The sequence below is a fragment of the Somniosus microcephalus genome, chromosome 19 (assembly GCF_052327205.1).
Source record: "Somniosus microcephalus isolate GS21.2 chromosome 19, FLI_Smic_1.0, whole genome shotgun sequence".
Classification (NCBI taxonomy): Eukaryota; Metazoa; Chordata; class Chondrichthyes; order Squaliformes; family Somniosidae; genus Somniosus; species Somniosus microcephalus.
This window is the reverse complement of record NC_141005.1, coordinates 64,465,688-64,479,033: the sequence shown is the minus strand read 5'-3', so window position 1 is coordinate 64,479,033 and position 13,346 is coordinate 64,465,688. Positions and strand designations below refer to the sequence as shown.

General features: G+C 44.5%; 1 protein-coding gene across 1 annotated transcript in view; it reads right to left on the bottom strand.

Moving 5' to 3' along the window:
• Positions 1 to 10,136, bottom strand: part of lztr1 (leucine zipper like post translational regulator 1) — an 82,377-nt gene extending 72,241 nt beyond the window's left edge. The window contains exons 1-4 of the mRNA XM_085961919.1: positions 9,852 to 10,136; positions 5,855 to 5,917; positions 2,383 to 2,439; positions 263 to 342 (exon numbers count right to left, since the gene is read on the bottom strand). Of these exons, the coding sequence (XP_085818045.1) occupies positions 263 to 342; positions 2,383 to 2,439; positions 5,855 to 5,917; positions 9,852 to 10,000 (349 nt within the window). The 5' untranslated portion in view covers positions 10,001 to 10,136. The remainder of the gene's footprint in view (positions 1 to 262; positions 343 to 2,382; positions 2,440 to 5,854; positions 5,918 to 9,851) is intronic.
• Positions 10,137 to 13,346: the final 3,210 nt, after the last annotated feature.

Genomic DNA, 13,346 nt, shown 5'->3' with positions numbered 1-13,346 from the left:
ATAAGCATGCACCAGTTACTTTCCACTGATCAGTCAGAACTCTCATTCTCTAAAGCTGGGTGGGGCATGAGGGGGAAAGGGAAGAGGGATGAATTTTTAAAAAAAGGCCTCAAGATCAGACTAATGTGATCATTTTCTCTAGCTTTAGAACAGTAACCAGATATATTCAACTGTCAGAATCTAAACTTAAGGATGAAATAAGTCACCCGAGAGCAGAAATCCATGAAGTATCCCCAGGACCCTGCCCATTAGCATGACTTACCAAACACAAACATGCTGCTTCCATACACAACGGCTGAGTGATGGTATCTAGGTGCAGGTGGAGTCCCTGTTGTGAAAGCCCTGACCAAGAAAGCCAGAAACACATCAACATTGTTTTCAATGTTACTAAGAACTACTCTTTAAAATAAAATTAACAGAGAAAAAAAGTTAGCTGTATAACAGCGAAGCTCTTATATTACATACCGTGGAGTAAACATTGGAAACACACTAATAAGTTGGCAGGTATTGATTATTTTCAAGACCAATGATGTGTAATATTCACCAAAAATTGACAGAACTACAAAATTGAAAAGACTGGTAAAAGTCTTTGAATCCTATGCAATAACCATTGGGGGCTGCGCCTTCTGTTGCCGAGGCCCTAAGCTCTGGAATTCCCTGCATAAACCTCTCCGCTTCTCTACCTCTCATTCCTCCTTTAAGACTCTCCTTAAAACCTACCTCTTTGACCAAGCTTTTGATCACCTGCTCTAATTTCTCCTTATGTGGCTCGGTGTCAATTTTTTTGTCTTATAACACACCTGTGAAGCGCCTTGGGATGTTTTACTATGTTAAAGGCGCTATATAAATACAAGTTTTTGTCGTTGTTGACCTCAACTGGAGTATTGTGTCCAATTCTGGGCACCGCACTTTAGGAAGGATGTGAAGGCCTTAGAGAGGGTTCAGAAAAGATTTACAAGAATGGTTTCAGGGATGCGGGACTTCAGTTACGTGGATAGACTGGAGAAGCTGGGGTTGTTCTCCTTAGAGCAGAGAAGGTTGAGAGGAGATTTGATGGAGGTTTTCAAAATCATGAGGGGTCTAGACAGAGTAGATAGAGAGAAACTGTTCCCATTGGCAGATGGGTCAAGAACCAGAGCACACAGATTTAAGGTGGCTGGCAGAAGAACCAAAGGCGGCGTGAGGAAAAACTTTTTTACACAGCGAGCAGTTAGGATCTGGAATGCACTGCCTGAAAGGGTGGTGGAGGTAGATTCAATCGTGGCTTTCAAAAGGGAATTGGGTAAGTTCCTGAAGGAAAAAAATTTGCAGGGCTGTGCCACCTCCAAGTCACACACCATCCTGACTTAGAAGTGTATCGCCGTTCCTTCATCGTCACTGGGTCAAAATCCTGGAACTCTCTCCCTAACAGCACTGTGGGAGTATCTTCGCCACACGGACTACAGCGGTTCAAGAAAGTGGCTCACCACCACCTTCTCAAGGGCAATTAGGGATGGACAATAAATGCTGGCCTTGTCAGCGACACCCACATCCCATAAATGATAAAAAACAAAGTGGGGCTAGCTGAAGTGCTCTTGCAGAGAGCCAGCACAGGCTCGACGGGCCGAATAGCCTCCTTCTGTGCCGTAGCCATTCTATGAAATTTGATTTATTCAACCACCATAAACCAGAGTCCTGATTATTTGCAGATAATTGGTTACCATTAAAGTGCCCATTGGTAGTGGCCAATTAAGGTTCACCTGATCCCATTGGTAGTAAGATTTTTTTCACCAAATGCACACTTAAGGTATATTACAGTCCTTAAATGCTGGACTGAATACAGATTTCAGATAGCCAAAATGTCCTAATCCAGTAACAATCTGTGTATTGGTGAAGATCTTATTTCAGAGAAGGATTATCACCACCTTTCACTGATATCCTCTGGACATCGCTCAGGACATCAAAAGAGAGCAAGAGAAAATAGTGATCCCTTAACATTGGACCAGAGGTAAAGACAAAATCATAGATGTTTGGGGAAGAGAGAAAGCAAGCGAATGACAAAGAGAGCGAGCGAGAAAGAAAGTGAAAGACCTAATCAACACCTGGGTGTCTGGTGCTCATTAGTCAATCCCAGATCATAGGATACAGCGGATCTTCTACTGTCCTATTATGTATCCCCCCACACTTTTCCGCACCACTGATGGCGGAGCACTCAACCACCTTGGTCTTAGTATCTGGACCTCCCTTCCAAAACTCATCTATTCTACTAAATCCATTGGCCAGCCCTCCTTATGGCTTTCTTTCTGGGTCAGAATCCATTTCCTCATGCCTATTTGTGAAGCACCTTGGCCTTTTCTTTTCCATTCAAGGTGTTATATAAATGCATATGGTTGTTGTACAAACCTGCACCAAGAGCAGTCCTTCACATCAAATCTTAACAGGTCATTTAACATGTTCTTTCTGCAAAAAAACAAAGAATTGAAAGATCACTCAACATGGAAGGTCAATTTGGTTTCACTGGGTTCCCCCCGCCTTTAAGCAATATATTTTTTGTGTATCTGAAGTATTCACCTACGCCTGTGCTGCAACTGTACTAAAATCAATGTTGAATTCTGCCAGACAGCAGTGCAGCAGTCTGCAAATGCCGATTGGTATCTTTAACAAACTATATACTTACCAGATTGGGTGACCGCTTTGCGGAACACCTCCGTTCAGTCCGTAAGGGTGACCCCGAGCTTCCGGTCGCCTGTCATTTTAATTCACCGCTCCATTCCCACTCGGACCTCACCGTCCTTGGCCTCTTGTATTGTTCCACGGAAGCTCAACGTAAACTCGAGGAACAGCACCTCATCTTCTGATTAGGCAGTCTGCAGCCTTCCGGACTCAATATCGAGTTCAACAATTTCAGATCATAAGCTCGGCCCCCATTTCATTTTCTCCTGTAATTGTTCCACTCCTTTCCCCCCCCCCCCCCTTTCCTTTTGTTTCTCTCTCACACCTGGCAGCTATCTTTTGCCCTGCCAGTACACTTTACACCTAATCCCAGCCTATTACTATCTCGTCTAGCTTCTAATCTCTTTTAGTTCTTTTGTTTCTTTTATTCTTTTGTCCGATCGCAGCCCTGCCTCCGATCTAGTTTCTTTTCTTTCCAGTTTTGAAGAAGGGTCCAACCCGAAACGTCAACTCAAATTTCTCTCCACGGATGTTGCCTGACCTGCTGAGTTTTTCCAGCATTTTCTGTTGTTATTTTATATACTTACCAACTTAGCTTTTTTTATTGGCAAGTACTTGATTTCCAATGCTCAAAGAATTTCAAAATGATGCCCAAAAAAATTGTTCGCAGTGTTCTGGAGTCCTTCAAATCCTGTAATATTCAATTATGTCCGAGTGCACAAGAACACTCGGATCATATTCTTGTCCTGTATTTTACAGCTATATTAGACTGGAAAACAAATGGTTACATTTCATCTCAACAGAATGGGGCTATTCTATTTACTTCCTGTAGCCAAAATTTGACAGATTATTTGCGCCAATGGAACAATCATCAGCACTCAAAGGCCTAGAAATTCAGTTTGGGCCCGCCAGCTGGCGGGCGCCCAAAAGTTAGCGCTGCGCGCGGTGCCAGTTGCGCCCGTGAGATATTCAGTTTTAGCGCCCCAAGTCGGAACCGGGCGCTGTTCCAGGGTGTGCCCGCCTCCGCTTGGGGCGCTGAAACTGAATTTCAGCGCTCTAGGTGCCGCTGCGCCACCCGATGCAGTGCGGCAGGCTGCGGTACTGCAGGCCTCCTCCTTCTCTTAAGGTGGAGGTGCCTGCAACGGGGAGATCGCCGCTGGATTGTGCCGGCAAATGAGCCCGGCACCACGGAGAAGTGCCGGGCTCGCGGAAAGCAGCCGGCAATGCCGCGGGGGGGGGGTGGTGGAGGAGGCCGGGGAAGGAGGTGCGGGCAGGCGGCCGCCGAAAAAGCGGCCGGCCGCACCTCCACCTTTATGCGCCCCACTAAGGCTGCAGGAAGGCCCTGGTCTCCGGATGTTAGTAGCAGCCGCCACGGAGGAGGCGGCCGCAACTAAATATGGGGGTCGGGGCGGTAGCGGGGCGGAACCGGGGCACTGCGCACACCGATGACATCATCGGTGCCGGTGCAGCGCTACCGGCTACCGCCGTCATTACCGCGGCGCTCAATATCAGCGCTACCACCCCTACTGGCGCAAAAGCCCTCTTTGGGCGAAAACTGGGCGCAAAGCCAACTGAATTTCCAGCCCAAAGTTTCTAAAAGCTAATTTATTGCTAGGCTTGAATACAAGCCAAACTGATGGGGTGAAATGTTCTTTGCTTGCTATAAAGGTCCCCTGTGAGTTTGGGATACACTCAACTCAGCAATTCCGAGTAGGTGCAAACCCATAGGACAATTCATCAAAAATGTACAACCTCTTTCAGAAAGAACAGAAGATCACTTCGCGCAGTGTTGAGGGAGCTTATCATCCAACTAGCCCAAACTATTGCTCTCCTGGAAGTGATGGGAAGCTTTATCCTACATACAACCGATACGATAACTGGCTTGCAAGTATCGGATGATAGCCCAGCAGTTAATGTTCATAACATACCTGAACAAAAGCACGCAACTCGGCACATATTTACCCAAGTTTCATGATTTTTACTCTTATAAAGTACACAACTCAGGCAATCTTATGTACTTTAACCACTGGACTATGGGTCAGTGTGGCGGCCTATTTACTCTGCATGAAACCCATGGTATACCCAAGCTGAAAGGGATGAATATGGACACCTGGGGCAAAAAGGGGGAAAAGTGTTCCATTTCTCAGCATGAGCATCCCCAAAAATACAAGATTAAACTTGCAACTACTGTTGGTTTCGATGCTGCCATTTACATTATCCGCTGCGATGGAATAAGTGTAAACTCCCTGGCATGTCACTGCACAATATTCACTGTAGATTCACAAAAAAACTAGTGGATCTCCCGTGGCGCTGCTCACCACAAGTCAAAGGAAATTGCTGTACAAGGACAGGAACATTATCCAGAGATCAATTCCTCTTGAGAGGCATCCTGGGGTCAATTAGAAGGCAAGTGATAGCTTTCTTGAGGTTAACAGGTTGCAAATCGCTCACCCGTCCCACAGGTCAGAAAAACATATTGTGAAATGACTAGCTTTTATTTCTCTTTTAAGATTGCTTTGCATTTGTAACAAAGTGTTGACATCTCAAGTATGATGGACGTGTGCTTATATTTTAGTGAATCTCCTGTGGCACTGATCAAGATTAGTCAAAGTACGCACTGTTTTATATAAACACCTTGTAAAACAACGTTATATGCTGTAGCAGCAGGATAAATGTGAGTCTAAGACTAAAAACGGATGCTGAGAAAACACTGGATGAGATCATACACAGGTCAATTAAGAGACAGTAGATATTGTGGCTCCAATATTTTCTGTTTTGTTGGAGTTTGTCTGTACATTCCAAGTGGTTGCCTTTGTTCATGTGTACACTAAAATGTTTACATTATAAATTGAATATGTTAGAACTGCTAAAGACCTTCGCTAGGAGAGTACTTCCTTCCATGTATCTCTGCTCAATTGTTTACATTCAAATCATCTATTCTGAAAATGGTTGCAACAGCAACCCTGAAACTCAGCCAGCCCTATCTATCTCTGTAAGGTACAGTGATAGGCACAACCCATATCACTGCACCAAACGCTACCCTGCTCACTGGGTCTATAATTGTGGTACATTATATCGGGTTGACTGAACATACATACACACTTAAAGATCAGCTTTGGTTGTAGAATTGTTCCTATATCTACATGATGCATTTTTTATACTACTGGCTCACGTTCCTCAATGGGATTAGTTCAGTACATACCCGTTGTCCCCTCCAAACACATAGATTGCATCCTTATAGGCCACAACAGTATGCTTGCTTCGTCTGAAGAGAGAGAACACGAGCATCAATAACAATTCTACAGGGTATCTGTCTCAATATTTTCACACACTTCATATACAACAAAAAGAGATCATAGATAATTGCCCCTATGTACTGAGCTAACAGATATTGAACATCACTTTGAGGGGGACCAGCTGAAACAGTGAGTTAGAACGCTCTCCTTTCACCTCTTAGATCTGAAATGGAGTTTATTTATTAATGCCAGTGAAGGGAAGTAGGTTACAAGAACATTTATTGGGGAACTGGTTACTAAGGAAGCCCATGGGATTACTGAGGAACTTTTATTTACATAGCACTTTTCACGGCCTCAGGATGACCCAAAGGGTTTTACAGCCAATAAAGTACTTTTGAAGTATAGTCAACGCGTAATGTAGGAGGGGGGTTACTGAAGGATTTGTAGACGAGAGAAGGCACTGAACAGTTTGGGGTTACTGAAGGTTTAGTGTAGAGTTACTGACGTGTTTGTGTGGGGTTATTAAGGGAGTTATATGTAGTATGGGGTTTATGTGAGGGATTTGCATGCAGTAAAGGGTTTATACAGGGATATTGATGGATTTGTATACAGTATGGGGTTTATGTGAGTTTATTGAGGGATTATCATGAATGATACAGCACAAGAGGCCATGTAGCCCATCATGCCTGGGCCAGCTCTTTGAAATTACTAAGAAATTAATCCCACTCCCCTGCTCTTTCCCCATAGCTCTGTGATTTTTTCCCTTCAAGTATTTATCCAATTCCCATTTGAACGTTATTATTGAAGCTGCTTCCATCACCCTTTCAGGCAGTGCATTCCAGATCACAACAACTCACAGTGTAAAAAAAAAAGTTTCCTCAGTCGTCTCTGGTTCTTTTGCCAATCACCTTAAATCTGTCCTCTGGTTACCGACCCTTCTGCCACTGGATGCAGTTTCGTCTTATTTACTCTATCAAAATCATTCATGATTTTGAACACCTCTATCAAATCTCCCCTTAACCTTCGCTGCTCTAAGGATAACAACCCCAGCTTCTCCAGCCATTCAACATAACTAAAGCCTGTCATCCCTGGTACCATTCCAGTAAATCTCTTCTGCACCCTCTCCAGGGCCTTGATATCGTTCCTAAAGGTGCCCAGAATTGAACACAATACAGCTGAGGTCTAACCAGTGTTTATAAAGGTTTAGCATAACTTCCTTGCTTTTGTACTCTATGTCTCTATTAATAAAGCCAAGGAACCCATACGCTTTTTTAACTGTCTTCCCAACTTGTCCTACCACCATCAAAGATTTGTGTACACACCGCCTACGCCCCCCCCCCCGCCCCGGGTCTCTCTGTCCCTGCACCCCCTTTAAAATTGTACCGTTTAGTTTATACTGCCTCTCCTCATTCTTCCTATCAAAATGCGTCACTTCACACATTTCTCCATTAATTTGCATCTGCCACATGTCTGCCCATTTTACCAGTCTGTCTATGTTCCCCTGAAGTCTGTAACTATCTTAATATATATCAAAAAGAGCAGAGGTCCTAATTCTGACCTCTGGGGAACACCACTGCACACTTCCCTCCAGTCTGAAAAACAACCGTTCACCGCTACTCTCTGGTTTCTATCTCTTAGCCAATTTTGTATCCACGCTGCCACTGTCCCTTTAATCTCATGGGCTTCAATTTTGCTAACAAGTTTATTATGTGGTACTTTATCAAACACCTTTTAAAAGTCCATATACGTATCAACCGCACTACCGTCATAAACCTCTCCATCACTTCATCAAAAGAACTCAATCAAGTTAGTCAAACACGATTTGCCTTTAACAAATCCATGCTTGCTGTTATTTATTAACCCATATTTTTTCCAAGTGATAATTAATTTTGGCTCGGGTTATTGTCTCTAAAATTTACCCACAACCGATGTCAGGCTGACTGGCCTGTAGTTGCTGGGTTTAATCCCTCTGTCCTTTTTTGAACAGGATATAACATTTGCAATCCTCCACTCATCTGTCACCACATCTATATCTAAGGAGGATTGGAAGATTGTGCCCAGAGCCTCCACTATCTCCACCCTTACATCCCTCAGCAACCTAAGATGCATGCCACTTTGAGGATTGCCAACGTTTTAAGTACCTGCTCTTTAGCATATCCAATTTCTCTACTACCTCCTCCTTTACTGTTACGTTGGCAGCATCCTTACCTTCAGTGAAGACAGATACAAAGTAATCATTTAGTACCTCAGCCATGCCCTCTGCCTCCACAGTAAGATCTCCTTTTTGGTCCCTAATCCCTTTGACTACTTATATGTTATAAAAGACTTTCGGGTTCCCTTTTATGTTACCCACTAATCTATTCTCATACTTTCTTTGCCCTTTATTACCTTTTCAAGTTCTCCTCTGTACGTACTTTGTATTCAGCTTGGCTCGCTACTGTATTATAATCCTGACATTTATCATAAGCCTCCTTTTTCTGTTTCATTTATTCTCTATACCAGGGAGTTCTAGCTTTGGACGTCCTTCCTTTCCCACTCATGGGAACATGTCTAGCTTGTACCCGAACTATCTCCTCTTTGAAGGCCTCATAATGCTTATTTAATGTTTTACCTGCCAATCTTAGATTCCAATCCACCTGGGCCAGAGCCCCTTCCAACGCACTCCTAGAAACATAGAAGATAGGAGCAGGAGTAGGCCATTCGGCCCTTCGAGCGTGCTCCGCCATTCAATGAGATCATGGCTGATCATCCAAATTCAGTACCCTGTCCCTGCCTTCTCCCCACATCCCTTGATCCCTTTAGCCTTAAGAAATATATCCAACTCCTTCTTGAATATATTTAATGAATTGGCCTCTACTGCCTTCTGTGGTAGAGAATTCCACAGCTTCACCACTCTCTGGGTGAAGAAATTCCTCCTCATTTCTGTCCTAAATGGCTTACCCCCTATCCTTAGACTGTGACCCCTGGTTCTGGACTCCCCGACCATCGGGAACATCCTTTCTGCATCTAGTCTGTCTAGTCCTGTCAGAATTTTATAAGTTTCAATGAGATCCCCTCTCATTCTTCTAAACTCCAGCGAGTATAAGCCCAATCGACCCAATCTCTCCTCATACGTCATTCCTGCCATCCCAGGTATCAGCCTGGTGAATCTTCACTGAACTCCCTCCATGGCAAGAACATCCTTCCAAAGGCGACCAAAACTGCACACAATACTCAAGATGTGGTCTCACCAAGGCCCTATACAGCTGCAGCAAGACATCCTTATTCCTGTACTCAAACCCTCTCGCTACGAAGGCCAACATACTTTTTGCCTTCTTAACCGCCTACTGCACCTGCATGCTTACCTTCAGCGACTGTTGCACAAGGACACCCAGGTCTCGTTGCACTTCCCCTTCTCCCAATCTATTGCCATTCAGATTTTTTTGCTCCTTGTCCTTTTCCATAACTACTGTAAACCTAATGTTATCATGATCACTGTTTCCCAAAAGCTCCCCCACTGAAACATGATCCACTCCCCACTTTATTGCCCAGAAGCAGATCTAACACTGCATCCTTCCTCGTTGGGCCGGAAATATCTTGATCAAGAATGTTCTCGTGTACACATCAAGAATTCCTACTCATCTTTGACCTTTGCATTGTTATTTTTCTAGACCATATTAAGATAATTGAGGTCCCTCATTATCCCTACTCCATAGTTCTTGTATTTTTCTGAAATTTGCCTGCAAATTTGCTCCCAGCAACATAACTCCTCTATTGTTCCTCAGTAGGTGTGTAGTATTGAATTTATGCGGGGTTATTGAGGGATTTGTGTGCAGTAAGGGGTTTATGTGGGATCGGAGGAGTTTGCGGCGAGAGGGCTTTATGCAGTTACTGAAGGGGGTGGGGGTTTGGGGGAAAGGGGACGAGTAGGTGGAAGAAGCTCCGGAATGGTGGATTAAAGCCGCTGCCGTCGGCTCTCGTTACCTGGCACCCACAAACTCATCGCAGGGCGGCAGCCTCCTCCAGCGGTGCACTGTCTCGAAAGGCCCGAAGTTCAGGGTCAAATATTCGACACTGTCCGAGCAACTGTGATCGAAATCCACGCTTGGGGCCACCTTCGACTTCCCCTCCATGGCCCCGGAGACAACGGCAACAAACTCTGTCCCCGCCACTTCCGATTTCCTCTGAGAAACACCGAGGCCCGCAGCAAGAATCACGCCGCCATCATCACCACCGGCCAGCTCAAGCGGCCGGAGTGCAGGGCTGGCCGGGAGATGGAGTTCCCATTGGGCCAAGCGCGCCGTAAACCAATGGGGAGAGTATGGTAAAGGACTACAACACCCATAGTTCCCCGCGCGCCGCGCGGGCGGTCGGGATCGGACGCTCTCCCTGGTGAGAAGGGGAACTACAACTCCCACAATCTACCGCGGCGTCTCGGTGACACAGGATCAGAGAATGGTTACATTCGGCCCGTCGAGCCCATGCACTCTGCAAGAGCACTTCACCTCGTCCCACTCCCCGGGCATTTCCTTGTAGCCCTGCAATTTTTTGTCTTTCAAGTTTATCTAATTTCCTTTTGAAAGCCATGATTGAATCTGCCTCCACCACCCTTTCAGGCAGTGCATATAGAGAACTGGTTGGCAGAGATCGGTGAGAGGACCCCAGCTATTCACAATATATATTAATGATCTAGACAAGGGGACTAGATGTAATATGTCCAAGTTTGCAGACGACACAAAGCTGGGTGGGCGTGTGTGCTGTGAGGTGGATGCAGCGAAACTCCAGTATGATTTGGACAGGTTGGGTGATTGGGCAGAAGCATGGCAGATGCAGTATAATGTGGATAAATGCGAGGTTATCCACTTTGGTGGCAAAAACAGGAAGGCAGATTATTATCTGAACGGCAATAGATTGGGAGAAGGGGAAGTGCAATGACACCTGGGTGTCCTTGTGCACCAGTCGCTGAAGGAAAGCATGCAGGTGCAGCAGGCGGTTAAGAAGGCAAATGATATGTTGGCCTTCATAGCGAGAGGATTTGAGTACAGGAGCAAGGATGTCTTGCTGCAGTTGTACAGGGTCTTGGTGAGACCACACCTTGAGTATTGTGTGCAGTTTTGGTCGCCTTATCTGAGGAAGGATGTTCTTGCCATGGAGGGAGTGCAGCGAAGATTCACCAGACTGATACCTGGGATGGCAGGAATGACATCTGAAAAGAGATTGGGTCGATTAGGCTTATATTCGCTAGAGTTTAGAAGAATGAGAGGGGATCTCATTGAAACTTATAAAATTCTAACAGGACTAGACAGACTAGATGCAGGAAGGATGTTCCTGATGGCGGGGGAGTCCAGAACCAGAGGTCACAGTCTAAGGATAAGGGGTAAGCCATTTAGGACTGAGATGAGGAGGAATTTCTTCACCCAGATAGTGGTGAACCTGTGGAATTCTCTACCACAGAAGGCAGTTGAGGCCAATTCATTAAATATATTCAAGAAAGAGTTAGATAAATTTTTACGGCTAAAGAGATCAAGGGACATGGGGAGAAAGCAGGGACAGGGTAGTGAATTTGGATGATCAGCCATGATCTCATTAAATGGTAGAACAGGCGCGAGGGGCCGAATGGCCTACTCCTGCTCCTATCTTCTATGTCTATGTTTCTATTCCAGATCATAACCACTCCCTGCAGTAAAAAAGTTTTTCCTCATGTCCCCTTTGGACCTTCTGCCTATCACCTTAAATGTGTGTCATCTGGTTCTCTGTCCAGACCCCTCATGATTTTGAACACTTCTATGAAATCTCCTCTCAACCTTCTCTGCTCTAAAGAGAACAACCCCAGCTTCTCCAGTCTATCCATATAACTGAAGTCCCTCATCCCTGGAACCATTCTTGTAAATCTTTTCTGCACCCGCTCTAAAGCTTTCATATTCTTCCTAAAGTGCGGTGCCCAGAATTGGACATAATACTACAGTTGTGGCTGAACTAGTATTTTATAAAGATTCATCATAACTTTATCATAAGTTAAAAGCTCTATATCTGAATGCACGCAGCATTCATAACAAGATAGATGAGTTGACGGCACAAATAGATACAAATGAGTATGATCTGATCACCATTACAGAGACGTGGTTGCAAGGTGATCAGGGCTGGAAACGGAATATTCCAGGGTATTTGACAATTCAGAAGGATAGACAGAAAGGAAAGGAAGGTGGGGTGGCTTTGTTGGTAAAGGATGGGATCAGTGCAGTGGTGAGAAGTGATATTGGCTCAGAAGATCAAGATGTAGAATCGGTTTGGGTGGAGATAAAACATAATAAAGGGAAAAAGTCTCTGGTGGGCGTAGTCGACAGGCCCCCGAACAGTAGTAATACTGTTGGACAGGGTATAAATCAACAAATAATGGAGGCCTGTAAAAAAGGTACGGTAACAATCATGGGTGATTTTAATCTCCATATTGATTGGACAAATCAAATTGGCCATGGTAGCCTTGAGGAGGAGTTCATAGAGTGCATCCGGGATAGTTTCCTAGAACAGTATGTAGTGGAACCAACCAGGGAGCAGGCTATCTTGGATCTGGTACTATGTAATGAGACAGAATTAATAAATGATCTCATAGTAAAGGATCCTCTAGGAAAGAGTGATCATAGCATGGTTGAATTTCAAATTCAGTTGGAGGGTGAGAAATTTGTATCTCAAACCAGTGTCCTGATCTTAAACAAAGGCAATTACAGTGGCATGAGGGCAGAACTGGCTAAAGTGGACTGGAAAAATAAATTAAAGGGTAAGACAGTTGAAATGCAGTGTCAGACATTTAAGGAGATATTTCATAACTCTCAACAAAAATATATTCCAGTGAGAAAGAAAGAGTTTAGGAGAAGGGAACACCACCTGTACCTAACTAAGGAAGTAAAGGATGGTATCAAATTGAAAACGAAGGCATCCAAAGTTGCCAAGATTGGTGGGAGACCAGAGGATTGGGAATTTTTTTTAAAAAACAGCAAAAGATGACTAAAAAAATAATAAAGAGAGAGAAGATGAATTATGAGAGTAAACTGGCAAGAAACATTAAAACAGATAGTACGAACTTCTACAGGTATATAAAAAGGAAGAGGGTAGCTAAAGTAAACGTTGGTCCCTTAGAAGATGAGACTGGGGAATTAATAATGGGGAACGGGGAAATGGCCGAGACTCTGAACAAATATTTTGTATCTGTCTTCATGGTAGAAGACACTAACAACATCCCAATAATGGATAATCAAGGGGCCACAGGGAGGGGGGGAACTAAAGACAATCACTACCACTAAGGAAATAGTACTTGGTAAAATAATGGGACTAAAAGACGACAAGTCCCCTGGACCAGATGGCCTGCAGCCCAGGGTCTTAAAAGAAGTGGCTGCAGAGATAGTGGATGCATTGGTTGCAATATACCAAAATTCCCTGGACTCTGGAGAGATCCCAGTGGATTGGAAAACTGTAAATGTAACA